Source organism: Hevea brasiliensis, chromosome 6, assembly GCF_030052815.1.
Source record: "Hevea brasiliensis isolate MT/VB/25A 57/8 chromosome 6, ASM3005281v1, whole genome shotgun sequence".
Lineage (NCBI taxonomy): Eukaryota > Viridiplantae > Streptophyta > Magnoliopsida > Malpighiales > Euphorbiaceae > Hevea > Hevea brasiliensis.
Window position 1 is genome coordinate 105,602,893 of NC_079498.1, and position 13,847 is coordinate 105,616,739.

At 31.2% G+C, this 13,847-nt stretch overlaps 3 protein-coding genes across 3 annotated transcripts; all 3 read right to left on the reverse strand.

Moving 5' to 3' along the window:
* Nucleotides 1-343: 343 nt before the first annotated feature.
* LOC131181010 (uncharacterized) lies at nt 344-900 on the reverse strand. The gene is made up of 2 exons (XM_058149322.1): nt 739-900; nt 344-648 (listed from the first exon to the last, which is right to left on the reverse strand). Exons 1-2 carry the CDS (start codon nt 857-859, stop codon nt 527-529), a joined length of 243 nt encoding a protein of 80 aa, XP_058005305.1. The 5' UTR covers nt 860-900; the 3' UTR covers nt 344-526.
* A 2,438-nt stretch (nt 901-3,338) lies between these two features.
* LOC110659962 (uncharacterized) lies at nt 3,339-3,814 on the reverse strand. The gene is made up of 2 exons (XM_021818081.2): nt 3,664-3,814; nt 3,339-3,559 (listed from the first exon to the last, which is right to left on the reverse strand). Exons 1-2 carry the CDS (start codon nt 3,764-3,766, stop codon nt 3,435-3,437), a joined length of 228 nt encoding a protein of 75 aa, XP_021673773.2. The 5' UTR covers nt 3,767-3,814; the 3' UTR covers nt 3,339-3,434.
* Nucleotides 3,815-9,321: 5,507 nt separating this feature from the next.
* LOC110659960 (inositol oxygenase 1) lies at nt 9,322-12,188 on the reverse strand. The gene is made up of 11 exons (XM_058149040.1): nt 11,966-12,188; nt 11,612-11,726; nt 11,145-11,226; nt 10,834-11,038; nt 10,561-10,620; nt 10,412-10,464; nt 10,143-10,265; nt 9,974-10,043; nt 9,805-9,883; nt 9,641-9,722; nt 9,322-9,544 (listed from the first exon to the last, which is right to left on the reverse strand). Exons 1-11 carry the CDS (start codon nt 11,994-11,996, stop codon nt 9,518-9,520), a joined length of 927 nt encoding a protein of 308 aa, XP_058005023.1. The 5' UTR covers nt 11,997-12,188; the 3' UTR covers nt 9,322-9,517.
* Between the last annotated feature and the right edge of the window lie 1,659 nt (nt 12,189-13,847).

The following is a 13,847-nucleotide window of genomic DNA, read 5'->3' on the forward strand; positions in this document are numbered from 1 at the left end:
ATTAAGGAGAACAACTTGTATTCAAGACTAAGAAATTAATTACCTATTTCATTATATAAGAATGCACATCATGAAAATTTATTTTGATACACTCATGATATGAATTTATTTATTTTCCAATTAATTAATTAGGTCAACAGGAGAAGGCTGGACTGGCAATGCTTTTTAAAGAAATGGATATCAAGACCCAAATATTTTCCAACTTCATTTTCATATTTTCTGATTTTTCTTCTCATTTTCGATCAACTGAATATCTCAATTTTCTTGCAATTAATCTTAAGATAATTAAACATCCATTTGATGAAGTGCTCTGAAAACTTGACATATAAAAGCTTACATGTGATTGAAAGCAAAACCTGAATCCAGCATTTGGGAAATTAATTATTCATAAAAACAGCAGATTATGGATCAATTTGTCTTGACCATACTCATTTTACAATATTTATTCCCATTATATATATAATTAATTGAGATACTCTCTTTATTTTACTAATGGGCCTGAGAGCTCTCAAAATTTAAACATGTCTCATGGAGAGCCCTTGTTGGGCTGGGTTACAATAGGAGCAGCACAACACTTGCAGCAGGAGCCTGGCGGTGGAGGTTTGCAACAAACACAGGCAGGACATATAATCCTTGATCCACCAACACCTACAACAAGGCACGAGCATTAATTAAGATAATTATATTAAAACAAAGTAATTAATTATAGATTTCTGAAAACTGGAGATGGGTTTTTACCTGGATCCTTGACATGATATGGTGGGGCATCTCGAGCTGCATAACAAGATGACAGCAGAGACAGTGCCATGGAGAAAAGGAGAAGGGTCACCAGAATCGGCCTTGAGGAGTTGCCTGCCATTGGTTACAGTTATAGGACAATCTTGCGTGTGTGTACGAAAGCTGTAAGCACATATATATATGGACGACCCTTAGGACACGTTATTGCAGACGGTTGTCATCATGCATTGTGTGTTCTTCTTCTTTATTGGAAATTTCGTGGGTAACTTGCAATCCAATTGACCAACCATAGACTTGTTATTTTTAATGTAAAAAGTCTAGATTGTAAGGACTTCCACCAATTTTATAATTGAAGGTTGAAATTGTTATTGCAGCTTCACTTGCATAGCAGAAAGTCGAGTCAATAGTCTTTCTGTAAATTATGTTTCATTGGAAATTAATTATTTTGATCTCCTAGACTTAATATTGAACAAAGTTATACGTTAGTCGAATATTTCCACGTACGGACTTTGAAATTTGATAAATTAATAAAAATCTTGGTTAATTAATTTTTCTTTTCATTGGGTGGTGGCCACAGACCTTAGAAATGTATTAATAAAGCAAATTTATACATTTCCCCCAAAGAACTATAGTAGGAGGGCTAGACCATGGCTGCCCATCCAAATTTGCACTATATATTCCAGCCCAATCGCCATGGAAAAAAAATTTGAACCGTAGAGGCAGAGAAGACGACCAGTGATGATTTTCAAGTGAAAAATTATAAAAATATTAATATAATAATAAAATTTAAATACTTTTTTATTTGCAATTATTTCTTATACAAACGATAACAAGTTATGAACCTGAATTTTAATGTTGGGTTTCGATTTTTTACATAATATCAGTCTAATATTTTTTTGTGTTGTTTCTCTCATAGGCTTACATGAAGATAAACCGTAAATAAAAATTCCAACATTAGCTACTGTGTTTTAAGGATGGGCTTGAGTTTCTAACAGTAGTATTGAAATGTAGTCACATATTTACTGATGAAACCTCTCCACAATTGTATCATTTGATTAGATGGACTAGGAACACAAACATCAAATACAAGAAGGGAAAACTTATTGATATTACAAATTTGAAACTTTCTCTCGCGACGCTCCATTTATTCAAATTTATTATCCTATATAGGTGAACAAAAACAGTACTACAGTACTCTTTTTTGTTATTCAATTTGTCGCATATATATGTCTCAAAACCTCCAAATAGCATAGCCATGTATCTCATGGAAAGCCATTCTTATAACGGGCAGTGTTCTCAGCAGGAGAATCGCAGCACTTGCAACAGGAGTTTGGAGTTAGAGGAGGTTTGCAACAAACGCAATGAGGACATTTAACTAATCCTCCTGCAGTAACAACAGCTTTACGCCCACCAACACCTACAACAAAATTAATTAACATATTAAAATTTAAATCTAAATCAGGATCACCCAAGCAGACAGAGGTGGAGATGATAATAATTAAGTACCTGGATCTTTAGGATGATCTGCAACACAAGGAAACAAAACCAAAGAAATGATGAAGAAGGCCACCATAATAGACCTTGAAGACTTAACTGCAGCCATTTGCTTTGAGTGATGAAATGTATAGCGAGTTGGTTGCTTGTTGCTAGGAGATATTGCTAGGCTTACTTATAGAGGTTTCTTGGACGATCTTGCTAGGCCCTTGGAACATGTAACACGTTATTGCTTACTATTGTTTATGTTTTCGTTCTTCATACTTTTGCAAGATTTCTACCATTTTGAAACATTTTTCTTCTACCACTCAATGAGTAAGTGGGCATAGAATTTCGGCTTTTACTGAGCTTTAATTTAATTGACTTGTTCTCAATTTCCTTGCAATTTCACCACATATATAGCTGTCAATATTAAATTTCCTTAAAACACATACCGTAAAGGAAATTCATACTTAGATCCGATTCACCATATACTAAATATATAAATATGTAAAATATATTTAATAAATAGATCCCACTATATATACTATGTCTTGATTCATGATAAACCGAATTTAGACAAGAAAAATCATTTAATCAAAAGTCTAAATATACATTTCTTTTTCTTTTTAATTATTAAGTTATGGGGTCTAATAACATTTCTTATATATTTTTATTAAAAAATATATTTTTTTAAGAATTGCTACAATTAAATATAAAGAATTGGGCATAGCAAATAGACTCTTTTATATGGTTCTCCCAAAACGCACAAGTTGTTAATTTTTCCTTCTTTAATAAAATTAATAGTCTTTTATTTATAAACCACTGAAAAAATATTTTGCATATATATATATATATATATATATATATATGGAGAAAAAAAATTCTTTTGGCAATTGCGCTTGCTATGCGTCAACACAGATTAACGTTTCCCCAATATAGCTTGGCTTATTTTCAATAAAGTTGTTAATCGTAATTATGAAACAAAATTAACTATTACGTCATTTTTTTATTAACTTTTAATTTATTATTTCAGAAAATATTTTTCACCTACAAGTTATTATTATTTTTTTAACAATCGAAGCGAATGATCGAAAATTTATCATATCTAATTCAGGAAAACTGTATAATAACAATTCATGTTGAGACAGTCCCTTTTTATTCATGTTATATAAGTTTCTACATATACATATATTTAGGTTAAAGCACCTAAAACAGTAATATTAAGGAGAGCCATTTGCAGACTGGGTTTCAATCGGAGAAGCACAGCAGCGGCAGCAGGAACCTGGAGGTGGAGGAGTGCAACAGACACAGGCTGGACAAATGGGTCGACCTCTTTGGAGGAGATCTGCCAACACATATACACAGATTAATTAACATGAATATCAAATCATAATGAGTTATTGATGTAGCATTCATTGAGATGATATATATATAAAATAAATTAATAACCTCGATGACTGAGGCGAGCTGCTTCGCATGGCATCATCGGAGACAAAACCATGGCGAAGATGAAGAGAGCCACCAAAACAGACTTGAGAGAATCATTTGCCATTGCTAATTAAAACTTGAAGAATATGGAGGTAAGGTTTGGATAGAGGTATTTAAAGTTTTGAGGGTGCAGTTTTCTTTGAATAACAGATTTGAATTTCCATGTACTGCTTTGAATGCAATTTGTTCTCTTGCAGCTTTAGCAGCCTATTTTTCAATGTATATCTAAATATTTCAATAGTTTGGGTGCGGCTTCACTTTAACTCGTATTCTTGTTCATTGTAAGAATGAACTCATCAACAGCTAAATTAAATATTTATATATAAATTTATTTATTTTATATATATATATATTAATTAATTACACATATCTTATTCAAAGCAATAAATCAAATTGATCAATAAAAAATAATATTTTTATCTTAAATATTTTTCTATTTCGAACTATAAAGTTATAAATTTAAATTATAATTAATTAAACTTCAATTAAAAATTATATATTATCAAATTTAAGATATCAATTTCATATTTAACTAAAAGGCAAACGCAAATTTGTTTTTATATATTTATTGACTTGTTTAAACTCTCAACAACCCACTTGCATGGCTGCACCGTTCTTTTCTCTTCAAGGGCGTGGAAGGGCAAGTACTAAAGAGTCTGTGTGTTTAATATTAATATTAGTCATACAATAAAAAAAATATAGTTATATTAAATAAAAAATATATTAAATTTAATTTAAAATTATAAAGTAACTAAATAAATTTTTAAACTGTATTTTTAATATTTAACCTAATACTTTTTCAAAAAAAAAAAAAGTTTAAAAGTATCAACTTGCAGCCTTACAATATTGACGGTAATATGTTATATTTATTGACTTGTAATTATACATATTGAGTCAAGATCTATCTTGCATTTCTATTTCCCTTAAATAGTCTTAGTCAACAAAAGGTTTTTCTTTTTAACAAGAAATGTTAAATTTTTTATTAAATAAATTTATTATAAATTCTATAAATCAAATATATAAACAGTTTTCTTAGTCAACAAAAGAATTTTAATGGAGTCTTACATAATTAATAGTAAAGGTGTGTGGTTTCAATTCTGATTTAAAATCCGCATAAAAATTAAAAGTAAATTAAAATTTTAGTACGGTTCTAGTTTAATCTTTTAATATTTTGATTTTGGTTTAATTTAACTCTCAGTACATTGATTTTAGTTTGATTCAATATAATTTTAGTTCGAATTTATTAAAAAAATGTAAGGAAATGAAAATAATATTATGTTGTGTATAGATCATAATCATAATATATACAATACAAGAATTATAATAAATATTATAATCTTAATTACATATAAATATATAATTAGACTGATAGTATACTTAAGAAATTATAATATATCAAAATATATTATGTTGGGTTTTTATTTAGTTTTGATTTCTTTACTAGTTTGGTACCATTTAAATTTAATTCTTAATAAAAAATTAATACTATATCAAAATAATAAAATAAATTTAATTTAGTATAATATGCGTAATTAAGGAGAAAAACTTGTATCCAACACTAAGAAATTAATTACCAATTTCATTATATAAGAATGCACGTCATGAAAATTTATTTTGATACACTCATGTTATGAATTTATTTATTTTCCATTTAATTAATTAGTTCAACAGGAGAAGGCTGGGATACAATATAGGAGCAGCACAACCTATTGGTGGAGGTTTGCAGCAAACACAGGCTGGACATATAAGCCTTAAGATAATTAAATTAAAACAAATAAACTAATTATAACTAATTTAAAAATGGACTGGCAATGCCTTTTAAAGAAATGGATATCAAGACCCAAATATTTTCCAACTTCATTTTCATATTTTCTGATTTTTCTTCTCATTTTCGATCAACTGAATATCTCAATTTTCTTGCAATTAATGTTAAGATAATTAAACATCCATTTGATGAAGTACTCTGAAAACTTGACATATAAAAGCTTATATGTGATTGAAAGCAAAACTTTGATCCAGCATTTGGGATATTAATTATTCATAAAAACAGCAGATTATGGATCAATTTGTCTTGACCATGCTCATTTTACAATATTTATTCCCATTATACATATAATTAATTGAGACACTCTCTTTATTTTACTAATGGGCCTGAGAGCTCTCAAAATTTAAACATGTCTCATGGAGAGCCCTTGTTGCGCTGGGTTACAATAGGAGCAGCACAGCACTTGCAGCAGGAGCCTGGCGGTGGAGGTTTGCAACAAACACAGGCAGGACATATGAGCCTTGATCCACCGACACCTACAACAAGGCACAAGCATTAATTAAGATAATTACATTAAAACAAAGTAATTAATTATAGATTTCTAAAAAAATGGAGATGGGTTTTTACCTGGATCCTTGACATGATATGGTGGGTCATCTCGAGCTGCATAACAAGATGACATCAGAGACAGTGCCACGGATAAAAGGAGGAGGTTCACCAGAATCGGCCTAGAAGAGTTGCCTGCCATTGCTTACAGTTATAGGACAATCTTGTGTGTGTATACCAAAGCTGTAATCATATATATAGGCTTATTAGGCCATGGACGCCCCTTAGGACACGTTATAGCAGACGGTTGTCATCATGTATTATGTGTTCTTCTTCTTTATTGGAAATTTTGTGGGTCACTTGCAATCCAATAGACCAACTGTAGACTTGTTATTTTTAATGTTGAAAATCTAGTTTGTGAGGACTTCCACCAATTTTATAATTGAAGGTTGGAATTGTTATTGCAGCTTCACTGGCATAGCAGAAAGTCGAGTCAATAGTCTTTGTGTAAATTGTGTTTCATTGGAAATTAATTATTTTGATCTCCTAGACTTGATATTGAACAAAGTTATACGTTAGTCGAATATTTCCACGTACGGACTTTGAATTTGACTAATTAATAAAAATCTTGGTTAATTAATTTTTCTTTTCATTGGGTGGTGGCCACAGGCCTTAGAAATGTATTAATAAAGCAAATTTATACATTTTCCCTAAAAAAACCATAGCAGGAGGGCTGGACCTTGGCTGCCCATCCAAATTTGCACTATATATTCCAGCCCAATCGCCATGGAAAAAAAAAATGAACAGTAGAGGCGGAGAAGACGATCGGTGATGATTTTCGAATGAAAAATTATAAAAATATTAATATAATAATAAAATTTAAATACTCTTTTTATTTCCAATTATTTCTCATACAAATGATAACATCATGGTAGTGAAAGGAGAAGCACTCCTTTCGGCTTTTACATATATAGTTTTATTCATATATAGAGACATGTCTTCTTTATTAATTATTTATCCATGGTTTGGCTGAGAAGCACCTGAAAGGTAAATCAGTTTCAAGGATCAACCGGAGTAGCACAGCACTCGCAGCACTCCCCTGGCGGTGCAGGTTTGCAACACACACAAGCAGGACAGAAAATGGGTTCATCCGTTTGAAGGAGACCTACAAGATTAAATTAAGACTTTAAGATGTATCCAAACTCCAAAGAACAAACATCAAGTATTTTTTATGATTTAGTAGTTAATTATATGTATATAGTTACCTCGAGGATGATTTGGCCGAGCTGCTTCACATGGTATCATCGGAGACAATACCAATGCAAAGATGAAGAGTGCAACCAAAGTAGACTTGAGAGAATTAGTTGCCATTGCTTTAACTTGGATATATGAGGATGCATATGGCTGAGGCCATGAAGGGTTTATATAGGATTGGGATCTAGACATGGGATTACATCATGAATGCAGTTTTATTTGAATTTACAAACTTTGATTTTTTCACCAATTTGAATGCAGATGGTCTGAAATCTGAATAATGCAGCTACCAGCCTCTTCTTCAATGTCTATCCTAGACTTTTTTGGGTAACTTGCAGATTGCAACTATATATATATGATTACAGAATGGTGTTGGAGTCAATTTTATACGTAATTTAACATTAATTAATATCAATATTATTATCAACCTGGAGTACATTAAAATTGAAGGTACGGTTATTGACTTGTCTAAATTGTCTTAATAATATCAATATATTTAGTCAATGATATCGCATTTCTTGCCTTTGACAAGCTCCAATCAGTTTGCAAACTCCACAAGCCAAGGATTCCCTGCTGTTGGAGATGTCTTTTAATTCAATTCCCCACTCAAAATATTTTCCAAACTTTCAATTTCACATCATTCAATTCGTATGACTAGGATTTTTATAATTTATATTTTTGATTCACATTTATAATTTTCATAAATGCTCATGGTTCACATTATTAAAGTGTTAGATTAATGCCTAGCTAAACTTGGTATACTTGCTAAAAATATATCACTCATTTGATAGACTCAGATTCGAATTCTCACTTCCTCAATCCTCCTACTTTAAAAAATGCTAAGAATAATACAAATAACAATTTATTAGTCAAGCTTGCAAATTCTTAAAAAATAAAATTTAAAAAATTATTAAATATTTCCAATCACATGTCTACACACATTTAATAAAAAACAATTATTGAAATTCAGAATACCACACATTTTTCCCTTAAAATTCATCTTCTTATATATAATATAAATTGCCACCAAATAATTCTCCAAAAATTTTGTCTTCATCATTTCTCATACTAATGGCCCCAAGAATACTTTTGGATTCATTAAACTAATTAATGAAGCTTCAAATATATATATATATATATATATATATATATATATATATATATATATATATATATATGTTAATAAACTTTAAAATTTCATCAAAATTAATAAGTAACCTATTTAAAACGATCTAAAATTAATGTGCTCAAAATGATTTGTAAAATATAGGGAAAATATTTAAAATAAAATTTTAGCTTTAAACTTACTTTCTCTCTCTTTTCTAGGGTGTGGATACCAATCACCACTGCAGCAAAGGTGAATGACACAGCTTGTATAAACGGAGAATTTATTCAATATAATTTTTATATGTACAATAAATACATTTTTAGTATTTGGTTATATTGAGATTTGTATAAAACTCGACATAATCAATTGTCACAATACTTTGCATTTTTTAAAATTTTCGTACCAATGGCGGCAGGTTATTTCAATCGGGGATAACATTATTTGGTTTGATTTCGTCTTTTTGGGAGCCAAGCCCTTTTATAGTAATCGATTGGGGCATGGGCCATGGACCATTTTGGATCCTTCTCATCTTAGTATAGAACCCAAGAGGTTAGTTGTGGAAAAGAATGAAAAGCTCTATTTTCTTGTTAATTTAAGTTTAATTTAATTTTATTTTAAATAGATCAAATTGATATGAAAAAGTGGATTCATAAAATTGCTTGAAGAAAAGACTTAATTTTGATATTGTAAAACTGATCCGAAAATACTCATAATTATAAATACTAAAAAAATGAGTTTAATATTGAAACAAACACTTTGAATTGAGTCCAAAGCATAATTACTAGAAAGCGAAATGGGTTGGACAAAATAAAAAATCAGCCATAGATTATGCAAGTTATTTAGGTATATTATATTTAATTAATTAAATGCATTACTATTTAGCTTTTGTTAGTATCATCTAAAGCAAATTGATTAGCTATGTATTTTGGCTTATTCAGATGGAAACTGCTTGGAACTTTGATATTTATTTATCAGTCAACCCACAGTACACTTGCAGAAAGACATTGAGAGCACCTAATAGTAAATTATCACACTCAAGCCACAGCTAGCTAGATTTACAGAAACTGTAATTACTGCTACAAAGCCTCCTTAGTCTCTACAAGCTAGTAAGCATCCTCATCTTCGCTAATAGAACTTGACATTCACCATTTTAGCTTTGCAGGGAAGTACTGCAACATCATATGGGCAGAGATTTAAGAATCAAAATAATGTGTCAGGATAGAATGATTTTCAAATTAAAATTGTGTGATTATTAAATTAATTACCTTTTCAATGAGGGAGAGGTAGTATGGCTTGACCTTTTCCACATCAATCCGAACTCTACTCTTGCTGTAGAGGTCATATTTGCTGCATATAGAAACAAAAATGGAAAAGAAATTAAAATCACCATAAATTTCATGACTAATTAAGCAGAAAATATGAGATTTACTGGAAAATTTGGAGCCACTTGAGATTTTCATTATCCTCTTCATTGATCAAGTGCCTGTATGCTCCCGGCGTATGTAATGCTGGAACATTAAATACTTCCATTAGAAACAACTTACCACAAATGGGTAATTAATTAGCATAAACTTTTCTTTAATCCTACAATTAATTACCATTGAATGAATGATATCTGATTATGAAAAGGGCTGCTGAAGGTAGAGTTGTCTTGTTCTCTTTGGCCACCTGCAAGTAAGACAAAAAGTTCTGATTTTTCCCTATCATATTTTATGAAAAATAGGCAATAATTATCTATGCATAATCTTCTTCATGTCGGTTAATTACCAGATACATGTAATCATCGTGTCCCCACGACATCATAACATTGTTTAATCCACAGCCTTCTGAATAAACTCCATATTTAGTGTTGTAAGCAGGATTATTAAAGTCAGGATTTTCCTTGAAATACTGCACAGCCAATACATGTCAATTGTCAAACATTTTAGCAGAAATATTTATATAATGTGCTTCAAAATTTCAGTACTCATCATAGCCATGTCTACTGTGAAGTGTAAATTTTGATTAGAGAAAAAAAAAAGAAGCAAAGTTATGACCTTGTGATGGACTATTGATTCATCAAAAGCACATCCAACAGGGAAAGTGTCACCTGTAAAATGATTCAAGATTAGTAATTTCAATGCTATTGATAATGTAAATATTTTCATATGGTAGTATAATTGCTATGCAGAAACATGATCCTTACCTACAACAGCCCACTGAGGAAGCTCACCAAAGCTGGGATGAAGAAGCACCTTCCCAAGATCTAAAACCAATACAAGAAGAGTGGTCAGAAATCAGGACTCCTTTCCGGAAATAAAAGCCCATGTTTAGTCTAGCATGAGGACTACGTATCAGCCCAGCCCAACCCACATAATAAGTGGGCTCAGACAATTCTAAACACCCCATTTGTTGAAGTTATTAAAAGAAGACAGGCGTTTGCTATAGAATTAAAGGGGAGTTGAGATTGGACAATTACCATGAATAAGGCCAGTCAAGTGCAGCCAGTCTTCATTGGGATAATCCTTTCTAATGGCTTCAGCTGTTTGCAGCAAATGCTGAATTTGAGGTTCATCCAAGTCAGGATCACTCTCATCTACAACATTATTAAGAAGCTCACAACATGCCCATATGCTCATTTTCACTCTGTTCAGCTTGCCATACTCTTCTCTCATCCTTTTCACCTGAATATTTTTCAACATGGTTTTTAAGTTTACCAATTTCATCCTAATATAAAAATCCATGATTTCAAGTAATTAACCACTAAGTTGCCCTTAGGAATATGCTTACAAAGTCATAGGTCTGGCTAATGTGATTCATCCTGTAGAAATTCTCCACACCTTGTTGCCTCTCACCTTCAGCATCATAATTTCTGTTTTGGAAATACATATAATTAAGGTCATAAACAACTACAATTAAAGAAAATTTAAAAATAATAATAATAAGAGTCAAACCAAAGCATTTTTATTTTTTAAATTATTCATATCTGATGTCTTATCCATTAAAATTTCATAAGTCAATAGTCTTTAGTTTAAAGCTTGGAACCTGTGGCAGATATAATTAGGCTGAGATATTTTCTTGGCTGTATGTTAACATGGTTAACGTCCACAACTGCCATCTGGCATAAACATATGTCATAGAACCCTTGTTGTTTGTGTTTTGGGCCACAGATCAGATCATTGCCGTTTTAATTATTATACAATCATTAAAAAGAGGGAAAAATACTTAATCAATTATCATATAACGAGAATAATAACCTAAAAGTTTGGCCAAAAGAGTTGGTTTGTGGCACCACAAATCCACCGTCCAACGCCAGTTCTTTCTCACCCACAGTCACAGGGATCTTCTTTTCCTCTACCTCAAACCCTGTAACTGGAAAGGAAAAAAATATATATACAAAAAAATTAAAAGGGTTTTATTGATGATACCCAATATTTCAGAAATTCAGAATCTCAAAATTTAAATAAAATATAGCAATTTATAAAACCAGTACACAAAATTGAAGAAAAAACAAAAAGCAAAACCAAAGATTTGTTTGCAAGAAACTCATCTCGGAAAAATAAATTACCAAAAAAAAAATCGAGGGGAAAAAAAGGAGCTAAAAAGATTACCAAACTGTGGTTGGTCAATGAGAATAGTCATCCTGAAAGGAGACTGAAACTGAAATTAATCTGGAGAAAGAGAAGAGAAGAGCAGGAAGCAAGAAATATAGAGAAAAAGAAATCAAGAAGGGGTGGCATGGAGGGTAAGGTGGAAGATAGGTATTTATAATTGGCCGGAGAGTCCTTCCCTGAGAATTCACAGGTCCTGAGTCCTTCCCTGAAAATCCAAATTAACTTGCTTTCTTTCTTATTATATACTTTATGGGCCATAATACAAGATATGTCACAATTCAATCCGTATATTAGTACTTTTATTTTACACCACAGAGAGCTGGGGAGAGAGAGAGAGACAGAGCGAGAGAGAGAATCCCATGCAGGTTGGCAACAGGCAGACACAGATTCATAGATGTTTATGGGTTAGTATTACTTCTTTTTCTTTCTTGTTACTAATCGAAACATATTCTTTCTGCAATATTGCGTTCATCTGCAGGAGTAATTACAAGGTATAGTTGTAATTTCAAGTAAATAATTATACAAAAGAGCAAGTGAATATAAAATTCACATATAAATTATTGTAATTATTAAAATCAATTAAAAAAACTGCACAATAATTATATTCTTATGAGATTTTCATTCATGATGATGAGTTGAAATTTTCTTTTTTTCAAATCATATATAATTTACATATTATAAATCATTTTAAACTAAAAATATTAATTTTATTAATTTATTATTCATATTAAAATTTTATTATATATTAAGATATAATTATATGAAATTTATATATGTGCTCTATTATTGAATTAACTATGATCGCGTATGTATATTTTTAAATAAAAAAATAAATAGATTTTAATATATTTTATATTTTAAATTTATAATAAATGAAATTTAAAAGAAAATCCCACGTAACCCACCATGTTAAGTATCACTTAAAAAAATGTGAAAAATTATAAAATATTTTAAACACGTTGAAAATAGTTAGAATTATTATTATTATAATTATATGTAGTGTAAAATAAATATTTAAAAAAAGGAAAATTAAAATAAAATTGAATAATGAAATACCCATCTCCATCTGCATGTGCTAAACGATTTGATTTGGTTGAGATTGTTTTGTTCCGTAGACGTAGAAAGGAGCAATGTAAACTTTAAAGTTAAGTCCTGAAAGCCAATCTCTAAAAGTTTGCGAGTCCTTGAAACCAAATCCTACAACGTTTTTGGAGTATTGCATGTGGGACCCGCCCTTGACTCCTATCACCATCTTCACACTCACGACTGAGTCAGCTATGCGTTATATGCCACAATTCCATTGCAGCACGTGACCCCACCTGACGTGGCACCCTGTACGAATACAGCGACAGAGGTGCTATGTCCACTCTCGAATTCCACTAATCCCACACCAGGTTCTAGTTGGAGTTGGAGAAAATGGTGTGGGTATTGGGTAATGTAATGACCAACATGAACTTCTCTTTTGCCTGGCATCAGCAAAATACTTGGATGTAGTTCATAGTACACCTTTTAACTCTATCTTCATCCATGCATGCATGACAAGTAGATTTGTTTGATATCAATTTGCAAAAATATATACTTGTAATTTATTTTTTAAGATAGAAAAATCTCAGCAAGTAGATGGATGTGGAGAGAAGAGCCGAAGAGTCTGATGTCATGTGAGGCGAGCAGCTGTGAATGCAAAAGTGCCAAAGCCATACACAGGTCGCTTTCGCCAACCACAACAACAAGGTGGTAGGTGAGCAGCAGCGAGTGAAAATATCTAGGAATGAAAGGACAATGGTGGACAGTGAATTACACCCAGGAACCCATCACCAACGGCTATAATTGCACCACTTCACCTCATATCATACTTTGCTATTCTCGGCACTTAAATATA

Coding starts and splice junctions, on each gene's coding strand:
- LOC131181010 (XM_058149322.1), bottom strand. CDS start 859: ATGGCAGGCAACTCCTCAAGGCCGATTCTGGTGACCCTTCTCCTTTTC. Junction 649..738: donor ATATCATGTCAAGGATCCAG/GTAAAAACCCAT, acceptor GCCTTGTTGTAG/GTGTTGGTGGATCAAGGATT.
- LOC110659960 (XM_058149040.1), bottom strand. CDS start 11,996: ATGACTATTCTCATTGACCAACCACAGTTTG. Junction 10,465..10,560: donor TCCTCAGTGGGCTGTTGTAG/GTAAGGATCATG, acceptor ATCATTTTACAG/GTGACACTTTCCCTGTTGGA. Junction 10,266..10,411: donor AATCAATAGTCCATCACAAG/GTCATAACTTTG, acceptor TTGGCTGTGCAG/TATTTCAAGGAAAATCCTGA.
- LOC110659962 (XM_021818081.2), bottom strand. CDS start 3,766: ATGGCAAATGATTCTCTCAAGTCTGTTTTGGTGGCTCTCTTCATCTTC. Junction 3,560..3,663: donor AGCTCGCCTCAGTCATCGAG/GTTATTAATTTA, acceptor ATGTGTTGGCAG/ATCTCCTCCAAAGAGGTCGA.